Source organism: Phalacrocorax carbo, chromosome 5 (assembly GCF_963921805.1).
Source record: "Phalacrocorax carbo chromosome 5, bPhaCar2.1, whole genome shotgun sequence".
In the NCBI taxonomy this organism is placed as follows: Eukaryota; Metazoa; Chordata; class Aves; order Suliformes; family Phalacrocoracidae; genus Phalacrocorax; species Phalacrocorax carbo.
The window spans coordinates 40910000-40937555 of record NC_087517.1 but is presented as its reverse complement, the minus strand read 5'-3'; the positions used below and the strand labels follow the sequence as shown (position 1 = coordinate 40937555).

The 27556-nt window shown below is 42.8% G+C and overlaps 1 protein-coding gene across 6 annotated transcripts in view; it reads left to right on the top strand.

Annotated features, from left to right (window-relative positions):
• The window catches only part of FN1 (fibronectin 1), a 55408-nt gene that overhangs the window by 15096 nt on the left and 12756 nt on the right, over window positions 1-27556 (top strand). For 3 of the 6 annotated variants that reach the window (XM_064452114.1, XM_064452115.1, XM_009501674.2), the window contains exons 12-33: window positions 671-814; window positions 3172-3293; window positions 4510-4687; window positions 4807-4983; window positions 6632-6760; window positions 6876-6965; window positions 7509-7703; window positions 9101-9373; window positions 12632-12898; window positions 14451-14545; window positions 14882-15050; window positions 15340-15426; window positions 16182-16373; window positions 18655-18927; window positions 19976-20158; window positions 21156-21245; window positions 21610-21879; window positions 22267-22383; window positions 22816-22980; window positions 23688-23843; window positions 24590-24703; window positions 26425-26694. In XM_064452114.1, the coding sequence (XP_064308184.1) occupies window positions 671-814; window positions 3172-3293; window positions 4510-4687; window positions 4807-4983; window positions 6632-6760; window positions 6876-6965; window positions 7509-7703; window positions 9101-9373; window positions 12632-12898; window positions 14451-14545; window positions 14882-15050; window positions 15340-15426; window positions 16182-16373; window positions 18655-18927; window positions 19976-20158; window positions 21156-21245; window positions 21610-21879; window positions 22267-22383; window positions 22816-22980; window positions 23688-23843; window positions 24590-24703; window positions 26425-26694 (3756 nt within the window). The remainder of the gene's footprint in view (window positions 1-670; window positions 815-3171; window positions 3294-4509; window positions 4688-4806; window positions 4984-6631; window positions 6761-6875; window positions 6966-7508; window positions 7704-9100; window positions 9374-12631; window positions 12899-14450; window positions 14546-14881; window positions 15051-15339; window positions 15427-16181; window positions 16374-18654; window positions 18928-19975; window positions 20159-21155; window positions 21246-21609; window positions 21880-22266; window positions 22384-22815; window positions 22981-23687; window positions 23844-24589; window positions 24704-26424; window positions 26695-27556) is intronic. The other 3 variants (XM_064452117.1, XM_064452116.1, XM_064452118.1) reach the window with 3 other exon arrangements.

The following is a 27556-nucleotide window of genomic DNA, read 5'->3' as shown; positions in this document are numbered from 1 at the left end:
TTTATCCAAGTAAGCATAATTCTAGATCTCACTAAAAATTTCCATTGAGCCAGAAACACAGGCATAGGTCAGACTAGAAGGTGTACTGAGGTGCAGGTGCTGTGTTGTATTTACACTAGCCTAGATGATTTCAGGATTTGATCTGACCTCCTTTGGTTTATACAATGGTAAATCTGGAAAGACTCTGCTGAAAATTAATGGGTCACTTTGGACTTATAAAGTATAAATGAATTCTGCTGAAGCCAGTAGGAATTCTGCCATTGATTTCCTCGAGAGCAGCATGGTTTAGCTTTGGATGAGAGATAGACTTAGTTGACTGGAGCAGAGATGGGCTCCACAATAGACAGTTCAAAATAAATCCTTTCTTGACTTCAGTGGGAAGCTTGCCAGGTGGACAGCCTGTACTTAACAGTATCTTAGGAAATGCATTACTGCTGAATTAGCCCCCTAGTACCTACCTTAACATGTGCAGTGATACATCAAGAACTTTGATTTGAGATTCAATTTCTGTTGCCACTTTCTCTTTTTGTAACTATGTTTGCAAAAAAATGTCAGTGTTACATTTCTTTGTGTAAAAGTCTCTTGTGGCTTCCTCTTCCACGTTCGGCATAGATTTCTCACTATAGTTTTAGTAACATGCAGTGGTTAACAGTCTTTTTCGTGCCTTTAGATCAGTGCCAGGATTCAGAAACCCGTACCTTTTACCAAATCGGAGATTCATGGGAGAAGTATGTCCATGGTGTCAGATACCAGTGCTATTGCTATGGTCGTGGTATTGGAGAATGGCATTGCCAGCCGCTGCAGACTTATCCTGGTAAGAAACACAATGGATAACTAACTCATCTGCTGAGTAAGAGATGAGGAAAGCAATCTTTCCACCCCTCACCTGTTCAGATGTTTGTACATTATTCCTTTTGGTTTCCTTTTTAAACAGAACCATTTCCACCACCACCACCTTGGCAGACACAAACAGGTGTCATGAGTATAAAGAGGGGGCCAGACTGTTAACAGCTATTCCTGAGACCAGGGTTAGTTTAGAGAATAACGGCTTGGGTTTACATTGCCTCTTGGTATCCAGTGATATCACACATGCAATTTTCAGTTTCTATTGCTTAGAAGTCTTACACATGTAGTCTTTCCTTTTTCACTCATTACAGAAGCGAAATCCAGCATAGAATGAAGCATTTTTCCTGATCAGTGCCCTGAAGAAATTAAATATTTGAGCTTTCGTTCGCTCAGTCAGCTCCAGGAAATCTTTATAGGGACAGGCAATGCCTGCTTGTTGGTTTGTTCTGTTTCAGTTCCCTGAACAGAACATAGGGGGACTTAACTTTCCTTAACAAACATTAAACTTTCCTGTTTAAGGTTGCAACTACCACTGTCTTAATCTGAATAAGGTGAAATATTAAGGCTGTGTTGTGGCTTCCCTGTTGGGAGGAGCAGACTGCTTAAGTTATTGGTTCCCCAACCCACCTCTGAGCATAAATGTGGAGGAACTGTGTAAAGATTGGATGTAGCAGCTTCAATACTGAGTTGATTCTCTGCTTTTATATTAAGATAGATTAAGAAGCATCTGTCCACTTTGTAGCTATAATGTATTTATCCCGTAAGTGCCCTGCAAGGCAAGAAAGGGAATGTGAGGCCCATTCAGAAAGAGGGTTTTAATACAGGTGACCCTGCTGTAGAAGGGGACTAGCCCCTTTTATGTCCATTGCAACTGAATGCTTCACATAAGGGGAGTACCTCTTCTCTGTGACTCCTTCACACACATTGTATAGAAGGTCTTTGTGACAGCACCCTGTTGAACCTGACATATACGCAGCAGTGTTGTCAATGAACTGACCTAATTTCTATCCATGGTCATGCAGCTAATGAGCCAGAAACAAGGGGAGTACTTGGCAGGCAGAACTAGGGACTACCTTTCTATGGAGCAGCAATCTAAGGACGGCAAGAATAAGAAGCAGGCCTTTTAGACTTTTTTCTTCCCTCTGAGGTTTTACTTGGGCTTACTGAGCTTCATTGACTCCTGTCAGACTGCTTAAACAAACATCTCCCTGAGCTATGTGAAATATGCATGCCTCCAGACTGGCGACCAGGGCTTTGAGCTTCCTTAGGCACAAGAGTGACTGAAAATGTGTAAATAAACCAAATCTAATGTTTCTGAATGTAGGTTCAGGGTTAGGTGAGCTTTGAAATTTTCTGCCTGTGGGCACAGGTTTGTTTGCCTGGAAGTCCCGTGAAATATGGAGCAGGTATATATGTTACACAGTTGTCCAAATAGGTTATAATTAGAAATGTTAGGAGTAGAGGGATGGTGAAGGTATTTAATGGCTAAAACAAGACACCTTCCTGCAGGTTCCAGGCTGCTATTTGCTGGGATTTTCTGAGAACTAACAGGAGCACACTGCTGCAGAGTGTTCAGTGAAACCTCCCCAGCAGGGCTGGGAGGGACTCTAAGGAGAACCATGGCATCATAAAACCTTCCCTTCTCTCTTAGACGGCTTTGTGGAGAAAATATGCCTGAGCCTGATGTGGCTAAATGCAACTGGTAGTCTTAAGCATTAGACCACTGCTAAACTTGTATTTTCATGAATATATGGACCTCGTTTGCCTCAAGGCTCCCACCAGCCCTTCTGGTATGGTTTGTGTGCAGAAGATGTGCCTCACTGCCTCTGGAGTGCTCCAGAGAGTTATGAAAATTCAGTGTTTCAAATCAACAGATGAAGAAATTTAGTAAGATAGTAAAAGACTAGTGTCTCTTGGCGGGGTGTATTCAATGTCAGATCAGGAATTTGCCCTCATCCTGCTCACAGTGCAGAAGATATTAATCAACAGAAACAGTTTGTTGCTGAGAAGCTCCCTCTCTTTGAACAATATAATTTTGCATTGCGGACTTTTTTCTATACTAGACCACTCCAGTTTTCTATCTCATTGATAACACACAGGAGATAAACCCAAACTGCACATGTTAACTCCCCCACAGAATACATTCTAATTCATCAGCTTTCTAAGGAGCAACGAAGGATTACAGATAGAAAGACAATATGACCTATTTCCTGTCTATAGAAATGGTATTTGAGCTACACAACTTTCTTGCTTTTTGATGACTGCACAAAAAAGGTAGAAGAAAAGCATCCCCAATATGTAAAAATGGCAATTCTTTATTTTCAGGGTCAGCTGGGCCTGTTCAGGTGATCATCACAGAGAGTACAAATCAGCCAAACTCGCACCCCATCCAGTGGAATGCTCCCGAACGATCTCACATCACCAAGTACATTTTGCGCTGGAGACCAGTGAGTGCTACATTCATCATCATTCCTTCCTCAAAAATACTTTTATTTGGCTTTTTCTGTGTGTGAAAGAAGTGGCTGACATAACTTCAGCAAACCTTGTCACTAATTCAAAGTCCTTGTCCTGTTGAGGTCAACAGTTATTCTGAGAAACAAAGACAACCAGTGCTGTATAAACAATTGATGTTTTCCTGCCCAAACTTTAGTGGTCACTGTGTTCATGAAGTATCTTATTAACCAAAGCACTAGAACAGTAAGCAGCAAGTTTATATCCTTCTTCACTTTAAGTAATGTAAATCCTTGTGGAAGCTTCCTAAGAAACATTGTTTTTAGTACTGTGTGCCTAGCCAGAGACAACTGGGGTAGATTTTTTTCTGTTAATGAGGAGGTAGAAATGAGTAGGATATGAAGATACAAAAGCTAGTATAGGATTAAATAAACCGTCATCTCCAATCTTCTGTAAAGTCTAAACCAAAGCTGGTTAACCACTGCTTGTTGGCTTCTTCATATTTGAGGAATGATTTGTTTTAACCAATGTAGGTGAGTTGTATTACAGTTCCCCTGAGTACAGCTTCACAAAAGACCACTTAATGATTAAGACCATTAGTACCTTGATGCTGCCTGTTATTAAGAGAACAATAAAGGCCCTGATCCAAAGCCATTAAAGGCACTTAAGTCTTTTTACTGACTTCAGTGTATCTTGGATCAAGGCCTGAATGAAATGGACTTTAAAGCACTGGAGTACAAACCTCAGAGGATGGAGCATTATTTTAGAGCTTCCCATAGAGTTCAAACGTAGGGTAGAAGGGAAGCACTTCTCTGTATATTGTTTTCAGATGATGGCTTAGACGGTTCTTGTGAACAGCCTTCAAATACGCATTTTCCAGCCATTCCTTCATGCTGTAATGCATTTTTGATAAAGGAATGAGTTTGGTATTTATATTACAAATAATGCTCCTTCTAAAGGAAAAAGTTCAAAGCTAGATTGTTTTTCAGTTTATCCCAGTAAAACTTAATCACCTGAAATATGATTAGCCCTGCTTCCTGGCGTACCTTTCTCATCTCCTTTGACTTGCCTCTGTCTGTACATTAACCATTCAAGTCACAGCTGTGTTTGAATATCGAAGTGCTCAGTAACCACGTGCAGGTTAGATCACTAGGTACCTCTGCTTGCAGGCTAGGGAGTCTCTCACTCTTGGGGTGTCCCTTGTTCTTGCAGAAAAAGTCTGGAAGGCAGTGGAAGGAAGCCACCATCCCCGGCTACCAGAATTCCTACACCATCTCAGGCCTGAAGCCTGGTGTGATATATGAAGGACAGCTCATCAGTGTTCAGCAGTACGGCCACAAAGAAGTCACCCGCTTTGATTTTACCACAACCAGCACCACAACAGTGACAAGTAAGTTGAAGAGTAGGGCATCCAGAAAAACTTAATCTCCTTCACCTACGTTTTTGTTTTGTGCATCCCAGTTAACACAAAAGTAGTCAAGGTTAATGAAACCTCTCTTTCTCTTGTAGGCAACACTGTTTCAGGAGAGACAACTCTTCTTCCTCCTGTGGTTGCTACTTCAGAGTCAGTCACGGAAATCACAGCCAACAGCTTTGTTGTCTCCTGGGTTTCTGCTTCTGACACAGTTTCTGGATTCCGTGTTGAGTATGAGCTGAGTGAGGAGGGCGATGAGCCACAGTATCTTGGTGAGACAATATTTAAGTCTACTAGACCAAAGCATTGCTAACAGTACATCGCTGTTTTTTGTGTCAATCAGTATAGCTAGTGTAAATAGTGAGGATCTCGCTATCCTTCAGTATGATTCAATTAGGATATGAGCGTAACAGGACTAGCTCAGATTAAAAGCTGACTTAGTTCACTGTCCTTTCTCCATCTATAGCTGTAAGTTCATGTCCAAGGAAGAGTAGAATAACATGGGAAGTATATAACAATACCTCCTCAGAATATTGTCCCAGGATCCTGCAGGGGAAAACTCCCTGAGCCAGTGGTGGCAGTTTTGTAATAACCATGGGTAGATATATTTATTCTTTCTATCTCCATGAATTTTTCCAGTCTTTTTTGCCTTTTGAAGTCATGTACATTTACTAGCTTCCACAGCATCCTGAAGTGAGCAGCAGTGCAGATGAGAAGAGAACCAAATATATTTTTCGAACCTGCCATCTGGCTAATTTCCTTTGCTATACCTTTGTCCTTCCGTCAGAATGGATGGAGAGAAATCTTTCCCAAATACCCTTTCTTGGCTACTTGTCATCTCATAGATGTCTGCTCCAGTATACTCTGTTGGCTGTTCTGTTTCGATCAGATCTTATTCATCTTTGATAATGTGACAACTTAGCTAAGCCAGGAAGCTGGTTAAAGGCACTGGACTCAGACCTAGGAATTGAATCCACTTCTCCAATATCCACTGTACAGCCTGTGTCACCACACATAATTTCATCTTAACTTCTTTTTCCTAATTTCCTGTCTTAACAATGGTAATAACCTCAAATCCTTGTGAGATATTGCTATAATAGCTATTTGGACATGAGTACAATAGAAGAACAACATGAGAAAAAGAACAGTAATCCCCTGACCTAATAATTCTCCTTGGACTGTTGCTCCCCTGAACTCACAGGCTTGAACTCATGAGCAGAAGTGGCTTACACTGGGACTGCCAGCAATATCACCACCTTTTTTGTCTGCACACTGACTGCCCAGACAGCTGAGCTATGTTGTGAAGCAGCTCCTGAGCTCATCTGTCTGAAGACAGAGGTTTACAGGCAAATTGAAAGGCAATTCCCTGTTTCCCTTAAGATGTTTGGCTTCAGTCTGGCCAGTAAGGAGCTCCTTCATGGGGAATTTCCTACATCTGGCATGTAGGTGGACATCTGGGGGAAGGGAGGGGGGAGAGTTGTTCATCAGCCCTCATAATGTCCTTCTCCACTCATGAGTCAGTCTTTCCACATAACCTATTCATGTGAAATATTTTCCATATATTATATTTTTGTATTGAAAATACAACAGTCAGGGTATGAAATGAGTACTTGGTTAGCTGAGGTGGGTAAATGCCAGCAGTGTGCAGGGGGCTGCTGCTTAATTTGCCCTACCATATCACACATCAAGCCTTGCTGTCCTAGGTGTTGCCTGCTTGCTGAGAGTGGAGACCTGTCCCAACCTTCCACACAACTCTTCTGATGTGCACTAAAGACACAGTGCAGAAAAATTGCTGTTTTATCACAGGAAGACTGTTATTCAGACCAGATTAGAACAGAGGTCTCAATTATTTCATGTAGAGAGACAGAAAGCAAGAAGATAGAATTACTAAGTCATTTTTTTCTATCCTGCCTTCCTTAGATCTTCCAAGCACAGCCACTTCTGTCAACATCCCTGACTTGCTTCCTGGTCGCAAGTATATCGTTAATGTCTATCAAATCTCTGAAGAAGGAGAGCAGAATCTGATCCTGTCTACTTCACAGACTACAGGTATGTGTGGGCAAGTGTTGCTGCTCTTCGAAAGCTGTTTTTATTGTTTGCTCAATAAATTTTTGTTCCTTCTTATCCTTATGCTTGCTGTCCTCCTGTTTATTCCCTTAAACAGCTCCTGATGCACCTCCCGATCACACTGTGGACAGTGTAGACGACACATCAATTGTCATTAGCTGGAGCAGACCACAGGCTCCAATCACAGGTTTGTCTAATTGGAATGCATCTATTTTGCGCTGTTGGTAGAATCTGAAATCTAGGTAAAAAACCAAAATGTCTCAGAGGTATAAATCAGAGGGCTAGTGCATAATTCTGCCCAGTCTGAGGCACCAGCTGGAAAGCACATGGGCAGTTCAGCATTTATTTGGTTTCACTGTCTGAACCAAGCAATTCAGGAGGCTGGATGCAAAACAATTCCTTCTGGATTTGGTTAAATAAAAACAAGTTCCATGACCTTCTCTTTGGGATGGTCTGGATGACAGATACATAAAAGCATGAGAACTGTATAGACTCTAAATCCACATGTCAAAGCTTATAAATATTCTAATCCAGGTCAGATTATGCTTTGTAAGGATTATGGGCATGCAATCTGCAGATGGGACATGAGCAAAGGCAAGCCATGGGTCCTACTGAAGTTCAGGACTATTTTTATGAAATCTCAGTAGGGAGATCAGTTTAGTTCTCATTTCCAGCATTCCTTGTGCTGGTTCAATGATTGTGGCTAAGGATTACATCTGTCTTGCATTAGGCTACAGAATTATCTACACACCCTCCGTGGAAGGCAGCAGCACAGAACTCAACCTGCCTGATACTGCAACCTCTGTAACACTCAGTGACTTGATGCCGGGTGTTCAGTACAACATCAGCATCTACGCAGTGGAAGAAAATCAGGAGAGTACTCCTATCTTCATCCAACAGGAAACTACAGGTGTCCCACGCACAGGTAACGGTCAGCGTGTTCTGGATATCAGTCACTGGGTTTTCTGTTAGTACACAGAGCCAAATAGCAATGCAGGTTCACATTGCTCTAGCTAAATGAATCCTTAAATGGACTCAATTCTGATTTTTGTAATTGTTGCTGGGTTTTCTAATTGTAAATGTCACTGGTATTGAAGTTCTGTAGTAAAGTCATACTCTCTAATGAATTGACACAGTCAAGCCACTACCCTGCATTATTAGGGTTGTAATTCCTAGGGATCAGACTGCAGGCAGGTCAGAAGGTTGGTTTTGCACAGTGTCTATGGAAAAGGGAGATCACGTTTCCTAAGTTGTCTTAAGGGGATTCTGCTGAGAGATCTTCCTAAGAGCCTGGTAAATCATTTTGCCTCAGTACTTGGCCTGCAGATGTTTACGGTTAGGTACTCAGACACCACAACACAAATGCGAATTGTTCACCTGACTTCTCCCTCTCCCTTCCAGTCCTAACGGTTATTTTCCATTGCAGTCAGTGGGGATGGGAGATTGCTAAGCATTGACTGATGTGCCAAAATAACACTATAAGATCTAAATTTAAGGCACCCACAATTTAAAAAAACTACTGGTTTCAGGGTTCTTTACTTACCCAATTGGGCTGAATAGCCAAACCAAAAGAAAGGATAGTGAAAGAATTGGGATCTGATGTGGTAGCAGTGGAATTTGATGGTCCTGCAAGTTGCAAGCACGTGTTTGCAAATGGGAATTTACCAGGAATGAACTCAGCTCAAGGATTTTCTGGTTTGGCATCTGTATCTTCCAAAAATGTGCATTGGTTAACCTTGGGGCAGTATCAGTCCTAATCTGAAGAAACTTAATTTGAATGTAGGAATTCAAGGGTGCAGTACTGTGGACCAGCACACAGGGAACTGGATTTTGGCTTTGACTCAGACCCTGTACTTTTTTAATTATAAAAGATGGATTTTAACTTAATTATAGACATTCAGAGCATGCCATGGGTTTTGAAAACCCTCTCTTTTAATTTTTAAAGGAGGCTCTTGTTTCCAACCCCTGGAGTAATTGCCCCCACCCAAGCTTTTGGTTCTGCACATAGTTGAAGTTCTGTAGCATATTACATCTGGTCTTTCAGTTCTCTTACTGTGACAGCAAGATACCTTCTATGACTGAAGGCATAAATACTTAAATCTGTGTAGTGACATTTTGAACTGTAGTCTGCTTGAATATTGTCTGGGAATGTGTGTATACGTGTTTACAGTAAGGTTACTATGACACTTTTAATTTGGTAAATATTCTAGATCTATCCATTGTTCAATCAAAATTCACTTTTTTTATTCCATGTAAACCTATAGATTCTCCTGCCAATTGCTAAGGACTCCTTCTAACACTATTCTGTTGCTCTCCTTTCAGATGAAGTTCCTTCACCCAAAGATCTGCAGTTTGTGGAGGTTTCTGATATCAAGATTACCATCATGTGGACCCCACCTCAAAGCCAAGTGTCTGGCTATCGAGTGGAAGTGATCCCTGTCAACCGCCCTGGCCAGCATGGCCAGAGACTGCCGATCACCAGGAGCTCATTTGCTGAAGTTGTTGACCTGCTCCCAGGAACAACCTATCTTTTTAAGATCTTTGCTGTGAGCCATGGCAGGGAGAGCAAACCCTTGACTGGAGAGCAAACTACCAGTAAGTGTCTTTCCTTCATGCTTTTTTCAACCTTTTGAAGTGTGAAGTGCATATTTCTTTGTCGCTTAGAGAAATATATAAACAGAGCACTTAAAGTGCAACAGTTATAGCCCAGGAGGTATCCCATAACTAGGATGACAGGGCTGGGAATTCATTCACTCAAACAATGATCTCTTCAGCAGATTTATCCTCCTCCAGGGCTTTCCAATGGGAGTTTAACTCTCATGGCACTTTAAAACAATTTTGTATGGCTGGAATTCAACTTTTTTATTACTGACTGAGAATTGATGGGCCCTGCAGTTCTTTTACAGCGCAGATCACAGCCTATGATTTCTTTTTTTCTTTTTTTTTTTGAGGGTACCTCAGGGCAAGTTTCAGCATGACTTAGGAGACTTGCTGAGATTGCTCTGAAAATCCCTATCTCTTCTGACAGCTGCATACCTATTTGGCTCCAGTGTCAGCAGTAGGAGTTCTGCATGCACATGTAAGGACAGGCCTTGTCATGAAATGCAGTCCTTTTAAGCTTTGCCACATCATGCCTGGCTTTCCACAGGCTGTCTCACCACCCCAGAAATTTCACTGTCATCCCAGCAAAACCTGGGGAACTGGTTTACAGCGTCCTCAATGGACTGTTGACAAGAGCCATGGAGAACATATATTTTTCAGGAAGCATTGTGCAGGATCTCTCAGAACCTGATTGCTAATGATCTAGTGGCTGTGCAACACCTCACCAGTATGAGGCAAGATGACAAGCAAAGTATACAGCCTGTCAGGCATTGCTTTTGCTTTGCTTTGAAGAGAAGAGAGGAGCAGTGGCTGGGCAAGATATAGGCTTTCAGATAGAAGAAGAGGAGTTTAGCATAGTGGTTATCTCCATTTTTGATCAGAGAGAAGCAGATCAAACAGAACCTGGGATGTGGTCCATTTAAACAGATCCTGTTTATTGGGCAATAGAAGGGTGACTCGGTGTTCGCGGTGTTCTTTGACTGGGTCATGTTATCCAAAGGACCAAAATTCAGCTGTGGTCATCTGCTGCTGGTCTGATACTTTTCAGTAAATGAGAGCAATTTGAGAATCCTGCCCAACTCTTATAAAGATAAGAGGGAAAGGAAGGAAAGGAAATGGGATAATCTGTGAATATAGCCATGCTGTTTGAGAAAATGCTATTTACTTTCATAATGTTAGGAGCCACAAATAATGCCCCTCTCTCTTACCATCTCCCTTGACTATGCGGGGAGAATGGGATCCTTATGTTGGTCCTTTGACATAGGTGCCTGATTTGAGTGTCACAGATGGTGTGAACACCCTCCCTTTTCTTTCAAGTGAGGTTTTGAAAATCAAGGATGTGACTTAGGAGCCCGAACTCCCCTGGAGGCATTTAGAACAAGGGCTCTGTTCCCGGTTAGATCTGTAATTTTTTTGTGGTTGTTTTCAGAAGCCTTGGCTAGGTGTAGAGCCCCTCTGAAAGTCCACACACAGAGGTATACATTGAAGCATAGACATTTGATTCAGACAGCACAGGGCTAGTTACAAATGTCTAGAATAATTTTTCCATAGGCTATGATCATCCGCTTAACTGCTTTGCCTAAACCACATTTCAGAAAGTATTCACATAAATTGCATCCTGTAATCGAAAGTCCTGGGAAACAGAAATCATTGAGAGTTCCCAAGGAAAACCCTGCAGCAAAAGTCTCTTCCCACGGTGTAAATGTGATTCTCTTTTCCGCCTTCCGTTAAAAGCACTCTACAAATAAACTCTGAGTGTGTGTGTGGCTTTTTAATCTTCCCATTTTTCCTTTAGTATGGGGAGAGGAAGTGATAAAAGCCTAATAGAGCTGGCAAATTCAATTGTGCAGAAAGGAACTGACTGTAGGCTAAAAATCGGAGGAGGGTACAATCCTTGTTGGATGAGACTTAGCACAGATCTAAGTACCAAGAAGAGATAACACTGACTCTCAGCCCGTGGGTTGGAGGTGGACCTAGGGAGGGTCACATTCACCCTTGCCTTTTAGATCTCCCCCAACTTTGGAAGTGGTGGAAGAAGGAAGTCTTTGCTTCCTTTTCCCTCTCTCCTCAAAAAGGGAGAAAACAAAAAGGATGAAAAGTGATTCTCACTGAATTGCTAGGAGAGTGATGAAAACATTAACTTTTATCACAAAAATGTTATTTACTTAGGGGGAGAAAAAAAAGCATTTGCCATCAGAAAAGAGCATTGATGGAACATCTCTTCACTGGTCTTAATTTTGACATATAATTGGGGCCTAGAAAAGGTGGGGAAGCTTGTCGTGTAGATGATATAAACTCTTTGCTGCAGCCAGTGCTGCAGAGTGAAACTCTTCATTTAACTGCAGCACTGTGGGGGCAAATTGCTTAAGTGTCTTTCCCTCTCTGAGCCTCATCTTGTCTCAGCCAAAGGTAGCGACATCTCTACCATTCACTGGACTCCAGAGCAGTGCTGAAGAAGCTGTGTTGCTTCAGCCTCTTGTTTATGTAGTTTTCTGGGTTATCAGTTTTAGCAGCTTCCCAGAGGTAGTGATAAAAAGGGGAGGAAGCCTGATAAGAGCCGTTGCGTGAGTCCTGAGGGAGAGATGAGCATGCTTAGAATTGTTGTGTAGTCAGTTCCATGGTGTGATTATTTTTTAAGTAGATCTAGGAACTGGTTTTCTGCAGAAAGTTGCTAACTGTTATTTATTTTTACATTAAAATGACAAAGTAGGAGTGTTTTGTTTTGCGAAGGGATTTTGAGCAGACAGGGAGTAGGACTGGGCAAAGATTTAAAAGAACAAATCCTTTTAATGAAAAATGGGCTAAAGTTAGGTTTCCATGCTTATGCTGACAAGTCTAAACTGAGCTGATTTTTAAAAAATGCTCAGCATTCATGAGAAACTATTGACATTCCTGAGCACGGTTGGGTTCATCTGTCTCGCCTCAGTGTTAGCCTGACTTCCCCATGGGATGGCCTGTATGGCAGCAACCCAAATCGGCGCAGCCTAGAATGCGCAGGTCAGCCTGGCCCAGCATACTATGGGATGGCATTGAGGCATGAATATAGCTATTTTGCTTCTATTTCCAGCTGTCTCATAGTCCCCACCTTCTCTCTTCCATACTGCTGCACTCACGACCTAAGTGAGAAGTACAGGCTCAGCAACTTCATTGTAGATCCATGCGTTTTGCATGGGAACAGACATGCTTTGGAAGTAGGGGTGAAGTAGAGATTCAGCTGGAAAATTGATGCATGTTATGCTTTTTCTTGCCCAGAGCTCGATGCCCCCACCAAACTGAGGTTTCTTAATACCACGGAGCATTCAGTGTTAGTGCTGTGGACGCGGCCCCATGCTGTGATCACAGGATACCGGCTGACTGCAGGTCCCACAAGAGGAGGTCAACCAAGGACCTACAATGTGGGACCTTCTGCCACCAAGTACCTTCTCAGGAACTTGCAGCCTGGCACTGAGTACACAGTGTACCTTGTGGCAGTTAAAGATGACTTGCAAAGTGCCAGAGAGACTGGAGTCTTCACAACTTGTAAGTATAATAGGCACATATTCCTCTTCCCTAACACCCTGGTGTTTCTTCAGAACTTGTGCTGAGAGTGGCTATTGTGAATTGGTTTACAGAAGCAGCCTTTTGAAGTAGCATTCCAGCAGAACTGCTTGGGAAGTACTCCTTGTTGTTCTTTCTGATCTATTTGGCAGGGAAAAGTGTTATTCGCATCAAAAAACTTTTCATAAAATATATTTTGGCTTTTTGGTGATAAAAAACAAAAGGGAAAACTTACTACTGGTACCTCAGTTTTTGTTTAACTGAATGAAAAAGTAATTTTACTTGATCTTTCCGGTTGTTTGGTTTTGGCATGACAAATCAAGGAAAGCAAACAGCTCCCTTAATATGGGCAATGAATAATTATTCTGTCATTTGTATAAAGCTGAAGGCAGTCATTTCTCAAGCCCAACCATAACATCTAAAGCAGCTCAACTGCAGTTACAGAAACTGACACAAACATTGCATTCTGTCCTTGTTTGTTTGTTTGTTTTTTAAATGTCAGTCATCTCTACTTGTGCTGCTGGCTTGGAAGAAATATTAGGCAAATTTTGGGAGGAAAAGGAGTTCTGTAAGAACCCACACATACTTCTAGAAAGAACAAATAGATTCGCTGTTTAAATAATGATGAAGCAGTCATATAAACTAACAAAACTCAAAGCCATCCAAGCCCAGAACCACATCCTCTTTTCAAAAGAGAATGTGGTTTCTTTTAGAACAATGTGGAGTTAAAACAAGGGTTCAAACTTCTAATCAGAGTAACACTGTTGACCTTGGCAAGGTGCTTTTTGCTGATAGACAACCTTATCTATAAATATTTCTCAATTAGGATATGACTGGATATCTTAGATGAATATTGCCTTCAAATTCTGGCTTATCTGAATGAAACCAGTCCAGTTTAACACTATAGATTAATAAACCGAGTCTCTTCATTAATGATGAAGTCAATTCAGATTAAACTCTGTGGAATTATCTGGACTGATTCTGGGGTACACAAAGGCTTTGGCTCTGTGTGACGCTCCTGACAGATATCAGTGAGACCACAGATTCCTCAGATTGACTTTGAGCTCCCTTTAACTCTGCTGACTTCAAAAGAGTTGAAGATGTTGGAGAGGGATGAGATGGTCCTAGCTGGGACAGCTGGATAACAGGACAAGGGTGTTCTTGCTGATTGAATGGCATATGGTGGGTAAAGGAAAAAAAGCTGCTTTTTGAGGAACACTTTAGGTATCATGCCAAAAACAATATTCCCAAAATTACTGGGGTTGGATGCATAGAGACTTACAAGGCCCAGTTCAATATTTTCATTTTCATCAGGAACAACAAAAACACTGGCTGTGAGTAGACCACTTGCATACTGTGTCTATCAATCCCAGCAGCAGACAGAAGTCACCTGTCAGATCCCTCCCAAATTTTCAGAGTAATGTGATTCAGAGTCTTACTACATACCTCTTTCTATTTGGACTCCTATAGGTCCAGTTTTTTGTTTGGTGCTATCACAGCAGCTAGATTTCAACCCTGTCAATTCACTTCACAGATCAGCCTGTTGGCTCTGTTCCTCCATTTAACACAGAAGTGACTGAGACTTCTATTGTCATCACCTGGACACCTGCCCCCAGGATTGGTTTCAAGGTAGGGGAAACTCAAGTCCCATGTTTCTTTTATCTTGTGTATCATTGTGATAAGGAGGACAGATTAAAGCTGTTTACTATGGACTGCAGTGAAGATAGTAGCACAAAGGAAAAAGGTGCAAATGACATGCTGCTACAGCAGGCAGGTCTAGGTCAGAGATTAATACAAGCATGTCCTCTGGGCTTCAGGTCAAGTCTAAAACACAAGTTACAGAATTAACAGTTGGCCTTCAGCATAAGGGCCTATGATACTCATGTTGGATAATAACTCAGGATGCTGGTAGTTAGCTGGGATAGGAGTATTTGAGACTGAAAAGTATTTGCTGGTTCTCTGCAGCTGGGCGTGCGCCCAAGCCAAGGTGGAGAGGCTCCTCGGGAGGTCATCTCTGATTCTGGCAGCATCGTTATCTCTGGCCTGACTCCTGGAGTGGAATACACCTACAGCCTCACGGTCCTGATGGACGGCCAGGAGAGAGATACCCCAATCATCAGGAGAGTGACCACACGTACGACACACTTTTCCACAATTTTTCCTTCTTCTGCCCCCTGTGCTCCCCTGATCAATGGCTGTCTTCTGGGAGTCAATTCTAGTCTTCTGCTGCTGTGGGCTGGAAGGTGCTTTTCTTTCTGATGCATAGGTGGCAGTAGCACTAGCCTATGCAATGCAGGGTCATAACTTCAGAATATTTTTAGTTAATTCTGAAGGGTGAGGATATAATGTGGGGAGAAGGGATGCTGAGGGAGCTAGCATGATTCTCTGTGCCATAAATGACCCATTTGTCTGAACGCTTGTAGCATTGTCTCCACCAACGAACCTGCGCCTGGAGCCCAATCCTGATACTGGGATCCTGGTAGTCTCTTGGGATAGAAGCACAACTCCAGGTAACTATGGGAATTCACACTGTGCTTGAGCCTCCTGTTGTATCAGAATGCTAACGTTTGTTTCACGGTGCCTTGCAGTTCATTAAGGAGGCATTGATAGGAAGCTTGCTGTTGAGTCATTTAAGGAAAATTGACCATATTTCTAGATATATTTGAGGATATAAGTCACTGTTAAGTATAGGTTGCCATAGGACTCTTCATGATTTACATTCCATATAAAATTCTATTTTGGAGTATGAATGTGTTTTAAATATTTCAGCTGGTTTAGGTTTGAAGGATTTCTTCAGATATCCCCAGTCATTTAAACAAAGTCCAAGGGAAGGAAAGCAAAATGTACCAAAAAGATATGCTGGCAGTGAGGAATGAGTTCATGTCATTGGGAGTAAGCATGGAAGATCTGAAAGTGTTCAGGATGAACTCTTCTCCAGCAATAGCTTATGGGAACTGTAAAACTGACTTCCATAAAACAAGGATTGAAAGCTTTTGAAAACCCCACTCTCAGTCAATAGATGTATCTTTTCTTGACTTGTCATGAGTTTTTGTTTGGTGATGTCTCAAAGCGAAAAAACTATGCTGTGGGAGGGGCATGGGAAGCATGTTTCAGTGTGGTTGACAAAGCAACCTCTTGCGTCCTGGGCCCAGGGTGGCAAAATCACTTGTAAAATGTCATGTGTTTGCTTCAGTTGTTTATACTGAGGCCTGATGTAAATCAGTATAGCATGAGATTACTGCATACAGGTATATCTGTATTTCAGACATCAGTGGGTACCGAGTGACCACTGCTCCCACCAATGGGCAGCAAGGCTCTACCTTGGAGGAAGTAGTAGGTGCGGATCAGACCACTTGCACCTTTGAAAACCTAAACCCTGGTGTGGAGTACAACGTCAGCGTTTACTCAGTCAAGGATGACCAGGAGAGTATCCCCATCTCTGAAACCATCACACAAGGTAATGAAAGGATGAGCAGCAGTTTTAGCTACTTAATGTCAAAATTCTGAGTCTGAGAGCTCTACATTGCAGAACTATATGTCTGAGCCTTCTGCTATCAGACTAAGAAGCAGAACAGCCACATGCCAGCATGTGACAGAGCAGTTTGTGTATCTGGGTACTTCTCTGCATGGGCAGCCTACATCGCCTGTCAACGGGGTAGTGGTAGAGAGATGGATCTGTTGTATCAGTACACTGAGCTGAAGAGCAACGGAGATTTGACTTGGCCGTGCAGTGCCCCGAGATCTGGAGCACAGCTGGTGGGAGTGGGAAGTAGGTGAAGAGAGGTATGACTGGGAAGAGAGCACAGGAGAAATTCTGGCAGCAGTAGTGGCAGATCATCACTTCAGTGCAGCAGAGAAGAAAGCCAAGATTGAAATGTCCATCACTGTAGCACTTCTGGGACACAAAGTGGCATGTGCCACCTCACATTACATGCTGAGATGACTGCAGAAACTACCTTTGTAGCCACAGTAGCAAAATTAGTATGCATCTCCCCAAATGGTTTCATTTCATTTTCCTTTGTGAGGGCTTTGTTTGGTTGGTTTTGTTTCTGCTCAGCCCTGAAATGATGCCAGCTACTGTGTTTGCTTGCTCTTATAACACTGCTTTAAAATTTCCATGCTTCACTGAAATGCTGTATGCTCCCTGGAGGTGAACTAATACTGTGATACTGCATAATTAAAGTAGTAACAGCTTTAGCCCTTTACCATCTTTACCAGTCCCATCTGGTGGGGGAAAGCTAAGAATGTATGTCTCTGGCACTCTTTAAAGGTGATATGGTACATGCATTCCATGTGGCTAAACAATGATTTTACAGAAAACGGTCATTTTTTTGCATCTATTCTGTAAAATAAGTATTTTCCTAGAAAGACATTAAAATAGAACGTAACCGCTGTTACTAAAGCCAGTCTTTTGCTACCTTGTAATGATCCAACAGAATGGATAGAGAGTCCTGCATCTTTGACTCACCCATTGGTGTCTGATCCTGAGGGAGGAAGAGCATCCATTAGCTCCCACTGCTTTTCAGGATCACCTTGCTAAAGTTACATAGCCAAATCTTGTGGCTTAAATCAATACCAGTCTATTGACTTGAGCAGCTGAGGGTTTGGCCATTGTTAAGTAAAGATGCATCTAACATTCCCCACCCCTTGCCCAATTCTGTTGGTCCTAACATAACAGAAAAGAACAACTTTGCTATAGGAATAATATCCATAGGGAAAACAGTCACAGCTGTGTTTGCCATACAGAAATTTAGGCAATATCTAGAAGATGATCTTCATTCAGTGGCCTAGCTTTGAGATTTTTGAACAATTTAGCCAACAAACCAAGTCAGCCTCTTGGCCACATCATGCACCGGGCATAACCTCTGAATATGGGGACATCGTCGCTCTTACAGAATACTTATCATCTAAAGGTCATTTTTAACCATTTGCCATCTTTCCAAGAAAGTGTTTTATTACTCACTGTTCCATATCATCTGCTTTTAGCACATATATTGTAGCACTTGCAATAAGTAGAACTTGAGGAATTCTGGGCCAGATCCTCAAGCCGTTACAGGGATTTGAGACTTTGTTTCCAAGTCCAGTGGAAATAGTTCAGATAGTGGATGATCTACTTTGAAGATTTGTGATGGTTCTCCCAGCTGACGGTGTAGGCTGATTTAGCTCCTTCAAATGGGTTGATATTTTTATAATCCTGAAGGTAACAGTTAGGCTTTTTATTTGCACAAGACAAGAAATTCTAGAGGTCAGTCGACTAATATTTCAAAGAGTAGTTTTATTTATATGTTAATAGACTTTGAGATCTTGTTTTCTACCTGCAAAGAAAAATTTGGTATGTGTTTTTCTGTTTCTATTTTCATCAGAAATTAGAAGTCTTTATGACTTACCATCACTCAAATTTGTTGCAAGTGAAGTGCCTCTTGTAGCCCTTCTTAAAATAGTATATCTAAAATGGAAGTGCATTCATTGTCTCTGGGAATTGGAGTTTCAGCTTCTGTATGCCTTGGAATGCAGCTGGAGACTGCTGAAGGATACAATATATATCAAAAAAAAAAACCAAACCCAAACCACCAAGAAGGCTCCCTTTCCCCTAAGCCCCAAGAGAAATTCTGCATATCACCGCAATTGCTTCTAAAGTTCTGTCTGTTTTAATAGTGATGAACACTGCTTTTTTCTCCCTTGTCTTTCTTTTGCCTCTGTATGTCTTTGCCTTTCCTGTTTGCTCTTTAACTCATTAGAGGTGCCCCAACTCACTGACCTAAACTTTGTTGACATAACTGACTCAAGCATCGGCCTGAGGTGGACCCCGTTAAATGCCTCCACCATTATTGGTTACCGCATCACAGTAGTTGCAGCAGGAGAAAGTGTCCCTATTTTTGAAGATTTTGTGGACTCCTCAGTAGGATACTACACAGTCACAGGCTTGGAGCCGGGCATTGATTACGACATCAGTGTAATCACACTCATTAATGGTGGAGAGAGCGCCCCTACCACTCTGACACAGCAAACGGGTGAATTTTGAAAACTTCTGTGTTTTGTGACATAAATGGTGTTTCATGCTGTCACTGGCTCTTGGGATGATGGGGCTTTGTCCAAAGAGGAATTGAGCTGCTCACTGCAGGGAAGCCAGACAGACCCAGCTTGCTTCTTTTTCTAAATGGCAGCTGGGGGATAGATACATGCTGCTCAGTTTTCTAATTTGAGGCATTTTAATACTGTGAATGGCTGCAGACTTGCCAGGCTCATTCACCTTCTGCTATTCAGATTTCCGGGATCCAGTTGGAATCGAGAGCCTGAAACATGAGTGTTTATTCACCAGACTTTCAAACTGTGATTCCCCAAAATAAGAGTGCCAAAGGGCAGAGCAGTTCAGCAGACACGCTCCAGCCTTGATAACTGTTTGAGCTTCCAGCAGTCTTGTTTCAGTGGTGGCCCCACTCTTTCCACAATGCCCTAAAGGATGCAGGTGAAGCATCACTCCCTGAGTACATGCCACTGACAGCCATGCCACATTGTCAAGGGTCTGTATAGTGCATGAGCAGAAGGCGAGCTGAAAACTGGTTCTTGCATGAAATCCTACTGTGTTTGAAAATCCTGAGGCTGTAAATCCTTCGACACGAGTAGAAGTAGAGTCATAGGAAATTAGTGATATACCCTCTCCCCTCCTGTGTGTGCATGTATGAATTCTAGTTGGGATTACTTTTCCATCTGTAAGCTGCTGTATGGCAACTTTAAACGTCTCTTGGCTCCGCATCTGTAATACAAAATCCAGCTGCAAGAAGCACGTTACTGAAACTTGCTACCTTGTTTTCAAATTAGCCCCATGGGGTATATTTAAAGTACTGGGAATTGCCAAGAGGTTAAAGGAGCCTGACAGTAGTACAGACATTTTTTGCTTAACTACAGTAGAACCAAATCTAGTTTAGAAGTCTGTTTGCATGGGTCTGACACAGTAGTCTATTATGCATGAGATACTCTCTCTGGTGATTCTCTGAACATACCTCTTGATCAACTTTTACAAATCAGAGCACTAAGATATATTTGTTCTTTGCTGTGTAGCTGTGCCTCCTCCCACTGATCTCCGCTTCACTAATGTGGGGCCTGATACTATGAGAGTAACTTGGACTGCACCAACGTCCATCGTGCTGAGCAGTTTCTTGGTGCGCTACTCACCTGTGAAGAAAGAGGAAGATGTTGCAGAGCTGACAATTTCACCCTCAGACAACATGGTGATCTTAACAAGTAAGTGGGTTACCTACATAAGTAAAACAAATATGAGAGGCCCCTTATATATAAGATGTGGTGAAAGGAAAACTGCTTACTGTAAGTGTAACTGGCCAAATTCTCAGCTGATCTAAGCTGAGGCCAAAGTAGCCTTATACAAACTCACCTTAAATGGGGTTTGGCCACTTGCTTTACCGAAATTAAAGCCAAACCACAGAAAAGTTTTTCCCATCAATCCAAGGACAGCAATGAATCAGACTATGGGGCAATTGCCTGGATTTGCAGACTGGTTAGGTATTAAGAATAAATACATATTACTCACCTGGTTTGCCACAAATGTCAAGGACTTGTAGTGCAGAGGTTCCGGGAAAGGATCAGAATGTGCAAAAGGTCATTGCTCCTTTGGCTCTGTGTGCTCAGGACCAGAAAATAAATACTGTGGAACCTTATAGGACATCGTGACAAAATGTGGGCATTTTCAAAAAGCTGACATTCATTTTTGCTGGTGCAAAAGCTGTGTTATATTTTAGGGTTTTGTTCGGTGTGGGTTTTTTTTTTCTCTCTCTGTCCTAGAATCAGGTTGGTTGAGTGAGAGACAATACCCACTTTTGGCATAAAAGACCAGGCCTAGAGCTCATCTGAGTTAGAATAGCTGTACTGGAAATCCTTGGCCCTATTCCATTTCATCTCAGCTAAAGATTTGACACAGTGCATAAGTAAACTACCAGATAACTAGAAGGGACCTTGTAGAAAACTAATTGCTTCTAGCCAGTCTCCAAAAACTAATGAAGCAATAATACAGGATACCATGCTCCTTCAGGCTAAAACATTGCAATCAACCTTAATGCCACAAAAGGAAACTATTTAAGTTTTTGACTGTCTGTGGAGCTCAGATCTTCCATCAAGCAAAACCTGATTACCTCCCTTAAGAAACACAGTTAAAATTGTGTAGGTTGAATGACTTCTAGCTATTAGTAAAGAAATATGTCTAAACTCCTGTACTTAAACTCTACAGATCTGCTCCCTGGTACTGAATATCTGGTGAGAGTCTACAGTGTTTCTGAGCAACATGAGAGTGCACCTCTGTCTGGAATCCAGAAAACAGGTACTTGGGCACAGCCTAAGACATGTGTGCAATTAATGCCATCCGTTAAGATTCATTACTGGGACTTTGTTGCCTAGACAGAGCCTATCATATCTATCACTGAGTCTTTCTTGTTTTGTAACTGTGTAACAGATTTGCTAGTCACGTGTGTTGTTTTATGCTGTGTTGTGTGTGTGCACCATACACTCTTTTCCTGCAGCTGCATTCCAGTGCTTGTTTATCTCTCTTTGATTCTGAACACGTGTTTAGTTCCACAGCCGAATAGCATTTGGCTTAGGATCTGGCAGTGTTGTGGTACTGAGCTTAATGAACCATGACTAGTAGTTCAGCTGAGCTCAGTCTCTTGTCTCTTCAAAATACCCAGGTCTTGATTCCCCCACTGGCCTCGACTTCTCAGATATAACTGCTAACTCTTTCACCGTCCACTGGATTGCTCCCCGTGCCACCATCACGGGCTACAAAATTCGGCATCACCCAGAGCATGGTGCTGGCAGGCCCAAGGAAGACCGTGTGCCCCCTTCGCGGAACTCCATCACCCTTACCAACCTGCTTCCAGGGACTGAGTATGTGGTCAGCATCATCGCCATCAATGGCAGGGAGGAGAGCATGCCCTTGGTTGGCCAACAAACAACGGGTAAGCCTTAAGAGAATGCTGGCTACAATTTACCACAAGGATTTTGGGTGTCCTCTAGCAAAGTAGTTGCTGTTAAACCAAGCCTTCCCTACCAGCTGGTGAATCTCTGCTCATGAGGAAGAGCCTGTGATACTGAAGTAAGGCCTGATTTAGGAAAAGGTGAGACGACCTATGCTACTTTCAGATCAAGTCAGGCATCTTCAGCGCCAGCATAACTTTTTTCATTAAATCTAGTCTAATGCCAGATGTGTTTTAACCAGATAGATCACTTGTAGGGGTGTGTGTGCTGGGCTAAAACAAAGGCAGAAGAGCATGGTGTGATAGGTGGAATATGTAGCCGACGTACATTAACCACATTTAAACTCATTCTGAATTCTGTTTTTCTAGTGTCTGATGTTCCAAGGGACCTGGAAGTCACCCCAACCAGCCCAACCAGCCTTGTGATTTCCTGGGATGCTCCTGCAGTGACAGTCAGATACTACCGGATCACTTATGGTGAAACAGGTAAGAGCAGGCTGGTACGGCCAGTCACAGACCAGAAGCTCTGTTCTGAGGCCATTAGAAAGCTACAGTCAATAGCGTGTTTGACTGTAGCAAAAATAACCAAAACCGCCTGTACCTTTGAGATTCTTGCAGCCTATTTAGAGAAGATTGTCAAATATAGCTGGGTGTTTTTTAAAGGAGAGCAGATAATTTTTTTTGTCTACTGAAAAGAAAGAATCTGGAACACTCCAGTCATTTTAGAGATGGTCCTGTGTACATATTTCATTCTTTTCCTTGGGTTGGTCTGAAAAACACTTTGACCTCAGAACCATTGAAATCAACAGGGTCCCATTGTCAGCTTGATGCATATAGGATTGTCCTGGCTTTTTTAATAATTTAAAATGTATAATTTGGAGATCCATTAAATTTTTTTTTCTACTCTATCCTCCTTAGGTGGAAGCAGCCCTGTGCAGGAGTTTACAGTGCCTGGCACCATGTCTACTGCTACCATCACTGGCCTCAAACCTGGTGTAGACTACACCATCACTGTGTACGCTGTAACTGGCCGTGGAGACAGCCCTGCCAGTAGCAAGCCAGTCACTGTGACCTACAAAACAGGTAAGACCTGTTTAAACAAAACAAAACAAAAGAAAAAACCCTACAGCTTTGTGTTGGCTTATCCCCATAAATTTGTATCACTGATCCCTGCTTTCTTTTAGAAGTCATGGGCTATGTTGTAAGCCTGTCATTTTCAGTGGAACTGTGTATCATGGTGGTCCAGCACGATAATGACGTGACACAGAAGGGGATCATGGACTTGAACTTTTGGAGGAGGGAGACCCTGTGGAGCCCAGATGGGGATACAAGCAATATTTGACTGCTTATTGCAGAGTGGAAATCCTGTTGGGCTCTCATATCATGAGGTCACTGTTGGCTTAACTCTGGTGCTTCTGGTGCACTGTCATATTATGTGATCCTGATAAGACCTGACTTCCTAAGTCAAGGACTGTCATCTCACTCCTGATCTGGATATAGCCTAAACCTACTCCTACTGTAGCTGCAGATAAAATCATTTAGTAGCCTTAAAACCAGCAAAAATCCTCAACTAACATTGATACAAGGTCAGTCACCCACACATCATGGTTAAGGCTTTTTTGCCCTGGGCTAGCATGAGGGACAAATAAATAGCAACATGTGTTTTCCGTTCTAAGAAACACAGCCTAGAAAAGGATGAGCTAGAAGCTTACCTTCAGCTAGAAGGTAACAGTGGAAGGAGGGTTTTGTGTACCAACATACTCAGAAAAAAAACTATTTTTGTTGCCCAGAAATAGACACACCATCCCAGATGCAAGTTACCGACGTCCAGGATAACAGTATCAGCATCAGATGGCTCCCTTCAACATCCCCAGTCACAGGGTATCGTGTGACAGCTGTCCCCAAGAAGGGACATGGGCCCACAAAAACTAAAAATGTCCCTGCAGGTAAGAGCACATGAGATCCTTCAGCAGATCTGTAAAGTATGCAAGACATGACCACTAGAATCAACACTATCAAGTGCTAGATGTATGCTCAAAGCCAAACTTTCTCCTGCTTGTACTTTTTTGCCATCCTGCTATCTTCAGTTGGGTCTCATCCAGGAGAAGCTAGGGCAAATTTTTGCCCCAAAAGCTTCACGTTTCTTTAACACCACTCTGCTGCAAAGGTTTGTTCTTGACAACCTCAGTGTCTCTGAAAAGCACCTGGATTTCAAAGAAATGCCACTGGATTTTCTAGCATCCAGCAAAACTTCCTCTGAAATCCTTCTGAAGGTCACATAATGTGACCCTTGGTCATAGCATGGACTCAGTCACATACACTACATGCTTGACCTCGTTACCAGAGAGCCTGCCGAGTCAGCCCTTGGGAACACTGGGTTTTGTGGGATCTGCAGAGATAAGCACTCAGGGGTGCTTGTCAGTGCAGTTGGGTTAATGCATCACTCCTATCCCAGAAAATGGTGAAAGCTGGTCTGCTCTTGCCTTTTTTTTTTTAAATCTGCTAACCTGCCCTTTTAGTTGTGGGGCCTTCGAGCAGGTACAAATAGCAGATGCCTTGTCCTGCACTGCCAGAGAGGCATAACGCAAGCAAAAGGTAAACCTGATGTGTCAGTCCTATCTGCATGCTTAGAGATCCATGCTCTGCAGCTTTGTGCAGCTGCAGATGGACTAATGTTGTTCTTTCCTGTCAGATCAAACGCAAGTCACTATCGAAGGTCTGCAGCCCACAGTTGAGTATATGGTCAGTGTCTATGCTCAGAATCAGAATGGAGAGAGCCTCCCCTTGGTTGAGACAGCTGTCACCAGTACGTATTTCACTTCACAGTAACAAAACAAATGTTATCTATTGATGTCTGACTCTACCATGCAGTGTCACATCCCCAGTGAAAGCAAGTGGCAGGCACCTAGTCTCCAGGAGAATGCAAGGTAGTCTGCCCTGTGATAAGTACCGTGCACCTAAATTGCAGATGCTGGCAAAAATGCAGTCCTTATCCCTCAAACAGCAGGAAAATGCAATTCTCCATCCCATCAAAACACTGCACTTCTGATTTTCTTTCACTAGAGCTGCAAAATCTCCTTGGGTTTTGTTTGCCTTCAGCCAATCAGTGGAAAAATGTGCAAAGATCTCCTTTCTTGGAGCTAGGTGGCAAAGGTGATTACTGTTAAGGGACTGGACTTGGCTTGGGAGCGCTTGCCCCGTGCAAGGGAGTAAAGGAAACCACATGAATTATCAAAAACTTGGGATGAAGCACTGCAAAGGAAAGGACAGCTCAGCTGTCAGATGGCTCTGCCTGCCTGTCCAGAGCAGTACTGCTCTGGACACAAGGAGGAGGCAAGAGGGAACATGTAACTCAGGGATATCTCAGATGTAAAGTGCCTTTTAGGAGACACCTCTGGGGTAGGGGTTTGGATGCACGTCATTTCCTTGCTCAGGCTTGTATTCAAAACCACAGCTCAGCGCCAAGTACTTTGCAGAATTGTCCTAAAGACAACAGGAGCTTCTCTGAAGCTTTGCAGAGGTGGGAAAAGAGCATCTCTATTTCAAGCCAACAAATTCCTGGACAAAAATCACCTTTTCCAACTAGAAGATATAGAGCATTCAGGACTAATATAACATGGCAAATAAAAAAAAAAAGTTGAAATCTTTTAGAAAAGTATAATTTGGTTCCAATACAAAAATGATACTCCAGAACCTCCCATTTTGTGTAACAAATGGATATAGCTCTGTGATAGCCACGCTAGACTTCCGTGGAGCAAGGCTCCCTTACCTTGCTGTCTAGCACTGAGCTCCCACCTCGCTAGGAAAATCTGATGAATTGGTCTCATTAGCACAAGTGTGCATTTCAACCAGTTGCACCTGTGGACATTCCCTGTGCACTCAATACAAAGCTGAAACATTTGTTTTTAACTGATTTTAAAATATCATATACTGAGTAATTTGCTTTATTGATAAATGTGTTAATTGGATATTAATTTATGAAAGAAAACAGCGGGACTGATTCTCCTTGGACTGGTGCTTTGCACAGCAGCTTACAGTAGTGAAAACCAAATGCAGCATGAACCTGAACTTCCTGAGTCAGGTGGGTTGTCTGGCTGCCTTCAGCACTAGGAACCAGTTACTGGCTCTGGTGGTAGAAACGGGTCTTAAAATTCCCGTTTCTTTTTTCCTCTTGACCACTTTAAGGTAGCTTAATGCTGCTAGAGTTGTGTAGAAGGGGTTTCAATGCCAAGGGGATTCAAATATAGGTAGGAGTTGGTGTCCTGGCTGCTTTGAAGGTGGTAATGTAAGTCCTTTGGTTTCAGCAAAGCCAAGGTTGCCATCCTGCTCTCTGGCATCCGCAAACTCTCAGTCATACTCTGCACAGGTGTAAGCATGTGTGCAAGGTGCAGCACAGAGGAGAATCAAGTACCCCCTCTCCTGCGCAAAACTGAAAACTGCTTTGCATGTAATAGAAATGCTTTTTATTTTCCTCACCCACAACCTGCTTTTTATCACATAACCTCTTACCGTTAATTTGCCTAACAGACATTGACCGCCCTAAAGGACTAACATTCACTGAGGTGGATGTTGATTCCATCAAAATCGCTTGGGAAAGCCCGCAGGGGCAAGTCACCAGGTACAGGGTGACCTACTCAAGCCCTGAGGATGGAATCCATGAGCTATTGCCGGCCCCAGGTGGCGAAGAAGACACTGCTGAGCTGCATGGCCTCAGGCCAGGTTCTGAGTACACTATCAATATCGTTGCCATATACGATGACATGGAGAGCCTGCCCCTCACTGGGACCCAGTCCACAGGTACACCTTTAATTACACTGCCCAGCAGGTCACGGCAGCCGTGGCGTCTGCCCTGTTGGGTAAAGTGTGCTTCCGTGTGCAACTGGTGCTCCATGCCAGGGAAGCCCCAGGGGCAGCCAAGGGGATGTGATTGCTCTTGAGAGATGGCTTGGTTGGTGCTGGAGAGCTGGCTGCCAGCAAAGTCAGCTTACATACACATTAGGGAAGGCAGGAAAGATCACCAGGACTGAAGGACCAGATTGTAGAGAAAGAGCAGTGTTACCTTATAGCCTTCTCTCAGTCCTCAAGTGGATGAGTAATGTCTGGGCCCTAGTCACAGAGCTTAATTCATGGTGAACCACCCTCTCACAGCACCCTTGTTTTGTCTTTAGGATATGGGGCACCTGTGAGCAGAGGCTGTTATCAACAAGAGAGAGATTAGGGCAGCTTTCAGCCCCCAGGGCCCTTGCTGTTGGATGGAGCAAAAGATCAGCATGAAGGGCTAGGAGATTGCTTAACCCTCAGGGGTCTCACAGAGCCTCTAGATCCTTCACTGGCATTGCTGTAAAGGCTACAGCCCACGTGCATGCTTACATTGCCTCCACAAGAAGAAGACGTGCTCCATTCAAGAGAGTCCCTTAGGTGCCAGTCTGATCCAACTGCATGCAGAATATGCTTAAAATTCCTTTGTGAAAAAGGAAAAGGAAGCTATTGCTTGAGTTAAAATTACTTCCAGCAATTTGGAATTCATCGCAAAGCTTCCAGCATTACTAGACATGTGTTTATTACAAAGGTAGCACCTTTGTAATAAAGGTCTCCTGTTTGTTTGTGGATGAAAAGTTGGCACTATTAATTCCAGCGGTGTAATGAAGACAGTGGTTCC